This window comes from Melopsittacus undulatus, unplaced genomic scaffold, assembly GCF_012275295.1.
Source record: "Melopsittacus undulatus isolate bMelUnd1 unplaced genomic scaffold, bMelUnd1.mat.Z mat_scaffold_65_arrow_ctg1, whole genome shotgun sequence".
Lineage (NCBI taxonomy): Eukaryota > Metazoa > Chordata > Aves > Psittaciformes > Psittaculidae > Melopsittacus > Melopsittacus undulatus.
Window position 1 is genome coordinate 96,606 of NW_022994497.1, and position 9,929 is coordinate 106,534.

General features: G+C 54.4%; 1 protein-coding gene across 1 annotated transcript in view; it reads left to right on the plus strand.

Moving 5' to 3' along the window:
- LOC117438833 (tenascin-X-like) overlaps positions 1-9,729 on the plus strand; it is a gene marked incomplete at its 5' end in the record, with an annotated part of 90,374 nt that extends 80,645 nt beyond the window's left edge. Inside the window, 9 exon segments of the mRNA XM_034074216.1 lie at positions 985-1,275; positions 2,980-3,038; positions 3,040-3,105; positions 3,290-3,422; positions 3,919-4,070; positions 4,693-4,789; positions 5,903-6,064; positions 8,114-8,277; positions 9,649-9,729. Of these exon segments, the coding sequence (XP_033930107.1) occupies positions 985-1,275; positions 2,980-3,038; positions 3,040-3,105; positions 3,290-3,422; positions 3,919-4,070; positions 4,693-4,789; positions 5,903-6,064; positions 8,114-8,277; positions 9,649-9,729 (1,205 nt within the window).
- Between the last annotated feature and the right edge of the window lie 200 nt (positions 9,730-9,929).

Here is a 9,929-nt window from a genome sequence, read left to right on the forward strand (position 1 = left end):
TGTGGATGGATGGATGGGTTGGTGCATGGATGGATGAATGGGTTGGTGGATGGATGGATGGGTAGATGGATGGGTGGGTGGAAGGATGGATGGATATATGATGGATAATGGATGTATGTATGTGTGGATGGATGGATGGGTTGGTGCATGGATGGATGAATGGGTTGGTGGATGGATGGATGGGTAGATGGATGGGTGGGTGGAAGGATGGATGGCTGGATGATGGATGGATGGATGATGGATGGATGGATGAATGGATGATGGATGAATGGATGACGGGTGGATGGATGGATTGGTGGGTGGATACATGGATGGATGGATGAATGGATGGATGGCTTTGTTGGTGGATGTATTAATGGATGAATGGGTGGATTGGTGTATGGATGGTGAGTGCGTAGATGGATAGGTGGATGTATTGATGGATGGGTGGATGGATGGATGATGCATGGATGGATGAATGGATTGCTGGGTGGATGGATGATGGATGATGGATGTATGTATGTGTGGATGGATGGATGTGTTGGTGCATGGATGGATGAATGGATTGGTGGATGGATGGATGGGTGGGTCGATGGATGGGTGGGTGGAACGATGAATGGATGGATGATGGATGTATGTATGTGTGGATGGATGGATGGGTTGGTGCATGGATGGATGAATGTATTGGTGGATGGATGGATGGGTAGATGGATGGGTGTGTGGAAGGATGTATGGCTGGCTGGATGGATGAATGGATGGATGATGGACGAATGGAAGGTTTTATGGAGGAATGGATGATGGATGAATGGATGACGTATGGATGGATGATGGATGAACGGATGAACAGAGTGACAGAGGAATGGATGGTGGATCTATGGATGGATGGATGAATAGACAGAGGGATGGGTGGATGGATGGATGGACGGTCAGTCAGAGGAATGCTGGATCAGTCATTAAATCCATGCGTTGATGTTTATTTCCTGCACGGTGTCCTCTCCATTGCAGCCCCAGCTCCACAAGAGAAGCCACCAACCAAGCCCCGCCTGGGCGAGCTGAAGGCACCTCATGTCAGCCCTGACTCGGTGCAGCTGCAGTGGAGCGTCCCCGAGGGCACCTTTGACTCCTTCACGCTGCAGTACCGCGATGCACAAGGCCAGCCCCAGGTGCTGCCCGTGGACGGGGGTTCCCGCACGCTGACGGTGCCGGGGCTGTCCCCGTCCCGCCGCTACAAGTTCAACCTGTACGGGCTGTGGGGTCGCACACGCCTGGGCCCCGTCTCCACCGACACTGTCACAGGTGAGGGGGCTCTGGCACCAGCCCCGCTGAAGCGCTTGGGAGGGGACAGGAGCTTGGGCAGGGCCCGTGCTGGTGCAATGGAGAAGAGGGGTGGGAGGGGATGTGGGATCAATGGAAGGATGGGGTGTGACAGGTAGGAAGGATGGAGGGGTGGTTGAATGCAAGGATGGATGGATGGGTGAGTGGATGATGGATGGATGCATGGCTAGTTGAATGGGTGGATAATGGATGGATGATGGATGGAAGGACGGATGGATAACTGGGTGTATATACAGATGGATGGATGATGGGTGGATGGAGGATGAATGCATGATGGATGGATGATGGATGGATGATGTTTGGATGATGGACAATGGATGGATGATGGATGAATAATGGATGCATGATGGGTGGATGACGGATGGATGATGGTAGTTTTGGTGCATGGCTGGATAGTCTTGATGCCTGTTTTTACGGCTGTAACAACAGGTGGGTGTTTTCTCTGCTGGTGTGACTAACGGTTGGCTGCACCGTTCACGGGGATGTGGCCAGAATGTTGGAGGGTCTGTGCTTGCACTGTTGGATGCTTGCACTGTTGGATAATTGCACTGTTGGATGCTTGCACTGTTGGACACTTGCACTGTTGGATGCTTGCACTGTTGGATGCTTGCACTGTTGGACACTTGCACTGTTGGATGCTTGCACTGTTGGATGCTTGCACTGTTGGATGCTTGCACTGTTGGACGCTTGCACTGTTGGATAATTGCACTGTTGGATGCTTGCACTGTTGGATGCTTGCACTGTTGGATGCTTGCACTGTTGGACACTTGCACTGTTGGATGCTTGCACTGTTGGACACTTGCACTGTTGGACACTTGCACTGTTGGACACTTGCACTGTTGGATGCTTGCACTGTTGGATGCTTGCACTGTTGGATGCTTGCACTGTTGGACGCTTGCACTGTTGGATGCTTGCACTGTTGGACACTTGCACTGTTGGACACTTGCACTGTTGGACACTTGCACTGTTGGACGCTTGCACTGTTGGATGCTTGCACTGTTGGATGCTTGCACTGTTGGATAATTGCACTGTTGGATGCTTGCACTGTTGGACACTTGCACTGTTGGACGCTTGCACTGTTGGATAATTGCACTGTTGGATGCTTGCACTGTTGGATGCTTGCACTGTTGGACGCTTGCACTGTTGGATGCTTGCACTGTTGGATGCTTGCACTGTTGGATGCTTGCACTGTTGGATGCTTGCACTGTTGGATACTTGCACTGTTGGATAATTGCACTGTTGGACACTTGCACTGTTGGATGCTTGCACTGTTGGATACTTGCACTGTTGGATGCTTGCACTGTTGGACGCTTGCACTGTTGGACGCTTGCACTGTTGGATGCTTGCACTGTTGGATACTTGCACTGTTGGATACTTGCACTGTTGGATACTTGCACTGTTGGATGCTTGTGCTGTTGGACACTTGCACTGTTGGATAATTGCACTGTTGGATGCTTGCACTGTTGGATGCTTGCACTGTTGGACGCTTGCACTGTTGGATGCTTGCACTGTTGGATGCTTGCACTGTTGGATGCTTGCACTGTTGGATAATTGCACTGTTGGACACTTGCACTGTTGGATGCTTGCACTATTGGGTACTTTCACTGTTGGACTGTTGTGCCTGGGTTGCCCCTTGGCCACAGTCACCATCAGGCCCCTCCACAGGCGCCCCAGGGACCCTGTGGGTTGGCTCCGTGTGGCCCCGCAGCGCCCGCCTGCACTGGGACCCCCCCCCACTCTCCCCCCGGCGGCTACGACCTTGTCTATGGCCCCCCTGGAGGACCCCAGAAGGTAACGACCCCCCCCACTTTGGGGACCCCACCATTCCCTGCAGTCCCCAGTATCCCCTTGGGTCATCAATACCTCCCCAAGCACCCCAATATCTCTTATGGGGCCCCCTTGTGCCTTCTTGGGATGCCCCAATCACCCCTTGGGGCACCCCAAACATCCCCTGTGCCCCTCTCCCACCCCCTAGACACTGCAGCTTCCCCCTGAGGCAACGTCCCATGAGCTGTGGGGCCTGGAGCCCAAGGGGAGCTATGGGGTGCAGCTACGGGGCAGGGGAGAAGATGCCCACCCAATCCTCCTGGAGACCACCTTTGACACACGTGAGCTGGGGGCCTGAGTCCTTGGGGGGGGCACCAGACACATTGTCATTGGGTGATGGGGATGTTGGGTCATTGGGTGGGGGGCACCCAGACCCATGGTCATTCGGTGACGGGGGATGTTGAGTCACTGGGTGGGGGGCACCCAAACCCATGGTCATTGGGTAATGGAGGGTGTTGGGTCATTGGGTGGGGGGCACCCAAACCCAATGGTCATTGGGTGATGGGGGATGTTGGGTCATTGAATGGGGGGCACCCAGACCAATGGCCATTGGGTGATGGGGGATGTTGAGTGATTGGGTGGGGGGCACCCAAACCCATGTTCATTGGGGGATGGGGGATGTTGGGTCATTGAGTGGGGGGGCACCCAGACCCATGGTCATTGGGTTATGGGGGATGTTGGGTCCTTTCCTGGGGGGTGTGGGGGGCACCGTGACCCCCAAGTCCATAGGTTTTGAAGGGGTTCCGGGTGCCACCCCCCCCCCCGTGTCCCCCCCAGCCCCACTTCCCCACCCACACCCCCGAGACTGCGCCGAGGAGCAGCTCAATGGGCCGGGGCCTTCGCGCCCGACCCTCATCTTCCTCGGGGGGGACCCCGCGAGACCCCTGCGTGTCTTCTGCGACATGGACACGGATGGCGGCGGGTGGCTGGTGCGCTATGGGGCTCTATGGGGCCAATGGGGGGGGCAATGGGAATGGATCTCTGTTGGGGGGAGGATCATGGGGGGAGAGGGGAAGTTTATGGGTGATCAATGGGGTTGGAGGGGGGGAAAGGGGGATCTCTATGGGGTGCATGGGGGGATAGGGGAAGTTTATGGGGGATCAATGGGGTTGGAGGGGGGGAAGGGGATCTCTATGGGGTGCATGGGGGGATAGGGGAAGTTTATGGGGGATCAATGGGGTTGGAGGGGGGGAAAGGGGGATCTCTATGGGGTGCATGGGGGGATAGGGGAAGTTTATGGGGGATCAATGGGGTTGGAGGGGGGGAAAGGGGGATGTCTATGGGGTGCATGGGGGGATAGGGGAAGTTTATGGGGGATCAATGGGGTCGGGGGGGGGAAAGGGGATCTCTATGGGTGCATGGGGGGATAGGGGAAGTTTATGTGTGATCAATGGGGTTGGAGGGGGGGAAAGGGGGATCCCTATGGGGTGCATGGGGGATAGGGGAAGTTTATGGGTGACCAATGGGGTTGGAGGGGGGGGGAAGGGGGATGTCTATGGGGTGCATGGGGGTCTCCATGGGGCTGATGGTGTCTCACCCCCGATCCCAAAGGTTTTCCAGCGGCGCCAGGATGGGGGCACTGATTTCTGGCGGGGATGGGATGAGTACGAGAGGGGATTTGGGAATGTGAGCGGGGAATTCTGGCTCGGTGAGTGCAGGGGGGCAGGGAGCAGGGAATGGGGGGGGGGGTATCCCTGTGTGTGCTGTGAGCATCCCTGTATCCTCTGAGCATCCCTGTATCCCTGTGCTCCCCCTATCCCTGTTCTCACCCTTGTATCCCTGTGAGCATCCCTGTATCCATGTCTCTGTCCCTATTCCTGTCCACGTATCCCTGTGCTCATCACTGTATCCCTCTCCCTATCCCTGTATTCATATCCCTGTATCCCTGTATCTCTATCCCTATCCATGTATCCCTATATCCCTTTATCCATATATCCCTATATCCCTATATTCCTGTATCCCTGTGTGCCCATATCCCTGTATCCCTATTCCTGTACCCCTATATCCCTACCCCTATCCCTATATCCTTATCCCTATATCCCTCTCCCTGTATCCCTGTATCTCTATCCCTATAACCCTATCCCTGTATCCCTATCCCTACCCCTATATCCCTATCCCCGTATCCCTATCCCTATATCCCTATATCCCTCTATCCCCATATCCCTATATCCCTATATCCCTATACACCTATATCCCTATATCCGTGTATCCCTCTATCCCTATACCCCTATATCCCTATCCCTGTATCCCTAAATCCCTATATCCCTTTATCCCTATATCCCTATATTTCTGTATCCCTATATCCCTATATCCCTCTATCCCCATATCCCTATATCCCTATATACCTATATCCCTATATCCCTATACCCCTATACCCCTATATCCCTATATCCCTATATCCCTATATCCCTCTATCCCTATATCCCTATCCCTATATCCCTATACCCCTATATCCATGTATCCCTCTATCCCTATATCCCTATATCCCTATACCCCTATATCCCTATATCCGTGTATCCCTCTATCCCTATATCCCTATATCCCTCTATCCCTATATCCCTATATCCCTATATCCCTATACCCCTATATCCCTATCCCTATATCCCCATATCCCTATATCCCTATACCCCTATATCCCTATCCCTATATCCCTCTATCCCCATATCCCTCTATCCCTATACCCCTATATCCCTATATCCCTCTATCCCCATATCCCTATACCCCTATACCCCTCTATCCCTCTATCCCCATACCCCCATAGGTAACGCCGCCCTCCACGCCCTCACGTCCTCCTCCCGCACGGAGCTCCGCGTGGATCTCCGCTCCGGTCCCGACGCTGCCTTCGCCCATTACCGGGACTTCCATGTGGATGGGCCCGGGCAGCACTATGGGCTGCGGCTGGGGGCGTACAGCGGCACTGCCGGTGCGGTGGGGGGCGCTGTGGGGCTATGGGGTCTGTGGGGGGCTATGGGGTCTATGGGGTCTATGGGGTCTATGGGGTCTGTGGGATCTATGGGGGTCTATAGGGTCCGTGAGGGTCTGTGGGTGTCTACGGGGGTCTATGGGGTCTATGGGGGTCTATGGGGTCTGTGGGGTCTATGGGGGTCTATGGGGGTCTATGGGGTCTATGGGGTCTGTGGAGGTCTATGGGGGTCTATGGATGGGCACGGGTAGCACTATGGGCTGCGGCTGGGGGCGTACAGCGGCACTGCCGGTGCGGTGGGGGGCGTGTGGGGATATGGGGTCTATGGGGTCTGTGGGGTGTATGGGGTCTATGGTGTCTATGGGTGTCTATGGGTGTCTATGGGGGTCTATGGATGGGCACGGGCAGCACTATGGGCTGCAGCTGGGGGCATACAGCGGCACCGCCGGTGCGGTGGGGGGCGCTGTGGGGTCTATGGGGTCTATGGGGTCTGTGGGGGTCTATGGGTGTCTATGAGGATCTATGGGGGTCTATGGGGGTCTATGGGGTCTATGGGTGTCTATGGGGGTCTGTGGTAGTCTATGGGTGTCTATGGGGGTCTGTGGGGGTCTGTGGGTGTCTATGAGGGTCTATGAGGGTCTTTGGGGATCTGTGGATGTCTATGGGTGTCTATGTGTGTCTATGGGTGTCTATGGGAGTCTATGGGTGTCTATTGGCATCTATGGTGTCTATGGGGGTCTGTGGGTTCTGTGGGTGTCTATGGGGGTCTATGGGGGTCTATGGGGTCTATGGGGGTCTATGGGTCTCTATGGGTGTTTGCGGGATGTCCATGGGTGCCTATAAGAGCCTATGGGATGTCTATGGATGTCTTTGGTGTCTATGGTCTCTATGGGTCTCTATGGTCTCTATGGTCTCTATGGGTCTCTATGGTCTCTATGGGTCTCTATGGGTCTCTATGAGGTGTGTATGAACTCTATGAGTCCCTATGGTCTCTATGGGCCGCTATGAGGTGTGTATGGGTCTCTATGTTATCTATGGTCTCTATGAGTTCCTATGGTGTCTATGCGCTCTATTGGGCTCTATGGGTCTCTATGATCTCTATGGTCTGTATGGGTCTCTATGGGTCCCTATGGTCTGTATGGGTCTCTATGGTCTCTATGGGTCCCCACGAGGTCTCTATTGATCTCTATGTTGTCTATGGTCTCTATGGGTTCCCTATGTGTCTCTATGGGTCTCTATGGTCCCTATGGGTCTCTATGGGTCTCTATGGTCTCTATGGTTTCTATGGGTCTCTATGGGTCTCTGTGGGTCTCTACGGTCTCTATGGTTTCTATGGGTCTCTATGGTCTCTATGGTCCCTATGGGTCCCTATGGATCTCTCTGTGTACCTATGGGTCCCTATGGGTCCTTGTTTATGGGTGTCTATGGGTCTCTATGATCTCTATGGGTCTCTATGCATGTCTATGGGTCTCTATGGTCTCTATGGTCTCTGTGGGTCTCTATGGTCTCTACGGGTCTCTATGGTCTCTATGGTCTCTATGGGTCTCTATGTGTCTCTATGGTCTCTATGGTCTCTATGGGTCTCTATGTGTCTCTATGGTCTCTATGGTCTCTATAGGTCTCTATGGGTCTCTATAGGTCTCTATGGGTCTCTATGGTCTCTATGGTCTCTATGGGTCTCTATGTGTCTCTATGGTCTCTATGGTCTCTATGGGTCTCTATGTGTCTCTATGGTCTCTATGGTCTCTATGTGTCTCTATGTGTCTCTATGGGTCTCTATGGTCTCTATAGGTCTCTATGGTCTCTATGGGTCTCTATGGTCTCTATGGTCTCTATGGGTCTCTATGTGTCTCTATGGTCTCTATGGTCTCTATGGTCTCTATGTGTCTCTATGTGTCTCTATGGTCTCTATGGGTCTCTATGTGTCTCTATGGTCTCTATGGTCTCTATGTGTCTCTATGTGTCTCTATGGTCTCTATGGGTCTCTATGGTCTCTATGGCTCTCTATGTGTCCCTATGTGTCCCTATGGGTCTCTATGGCTCCCACAGGGGACGCCCTCTCCTACCACGCCGGGAGCCCGTTCTCCACGCGGGACCGGGACCCCCGCGGCCGCCCCCGTCCTTGCGCTGTTGCCTATATGGGGGCCTGGTGGTACCATAACTGCCACTATGCCAACCTGAACGGGCGCTACGGCACCCCCCTGCACCACCAGGTACTGCCATAGGGGGTAATGGGGGTCAATGGGGATCAATGGGGATCAATGGGGATCAATTGGGGTCAATGGGGGTCAATGGGGATCAATGGGGATCAATGGGGGTCAATGGGGATCAGTGGGGGTCAATGGAGATCAATAGGGTCAATGGGGATCAATAGGGATCAATGGGGGCAATGGGGATCAATGGGGATCAATGGGGGCAATGGGGATCAATGGGGATCAATGGGGATCAATGGGGGCAATGGGGATCAATGGGGATCAATGGGGATCAATGGTACTACAACTGCTACTACGCCAACGTGAGTGGGCACTACGGCACCCCTCTGCACCACCAGGTACTGCCATAGGGGGTAATGGGGGTCAATGGGGATCAATAGGGATCAATGGGAGCAATGGGGGTCAATGGGGGTCAATGGGGATCAATGGGGATCAATGGGGGTCAATGGGGATCAGTGGGGGTCAATGGAGATCAATAGGGTCAATGGGGATCAATAGGGATCAATGGGGGCAATGGGGATCAATGGGGATCAATGGGGGCAATGGGGATCAATGGGGATCAATGGGGATCAATGGGGGCAATGGGGATCAATGGGGATCAATGGGGATCAATGGTACTACAACTGCTACTACGCCAACCTGAGCGGGCACTACGGCACCCCTCTGCACCACCAGGTACTGCCATAGGGGGTAATGGGGGTCAATGGGGATCAATGGGGATCAATGGGGTCAATGGGGATCAATGGGGATCAATGGGGGCAATGGGGGTCAATGGGGATCAATGGTACCATAACTGCCACTACGCCAACCTGAACGGGCGCTATGGCACCCCCCTGCACCACCAGGTACTGCAATGGGGTGATGGGGATCAATGGGGATCAATGGGGGTCAATTGGGGTCAATGGGGATCAATGGGGATCAATGGGGATCAATAGGGGTCAATGGGGATCAGTGGGGGTCAATGGGGTCAATGGTGGTCAGTGGGGGTCAATGGAGATCAATGGGGTCAATGGGGATCAATGGGGATCAATGGGAGCAATGGGGATCAATGGGGATCAATGGTACCATAACTGCTACTACGCCAACCTGAATGGGCGCTACGACACCCCCCTGCACCACCAGGTACTGCCATAGGGGATAATGGGGATCAATTGGGATGAATGGGGATCAATGAGGATCAATGGGGGCAATGGGGGCCCCTGGGGGCAATGGGGTCAGTGTGGTCAATGGGGGAAATTGGGTCAATGGGGACCTATGGCAGTTCTGTGGGGGCTCTATGGGCATCCATGGGGTCTCTGGAGGTCTCCTTGTTTCTATGGGTGTCCATGGGGCTCTATGGGGTCTGACCCCCCGTTCCCCCCCCCCCAAAAGGGCATCACCTGGTTCCCATGGAAAGGATTCGAGTTCTCCATCCCCTTCACCGAGATGAAGCTGCGGCCCCAGCGCGACTGAGGGGGACCCACACTTGGGGGGCGCCCCATAGATCCAAGGCACCCCATGGATTGGGGCACCCCATGGACTGGGGGCACCCAGAAAGGACTTTGGGGGGGGGAAAGAACCTTTTCTATGGGGAGGGGGGTAATAAACGATGCCTGAACCCCCCCTGGTCCTGTGCAATGTGTGGGGTGTGGGCAGGTGTGGGGCAGGTGTGG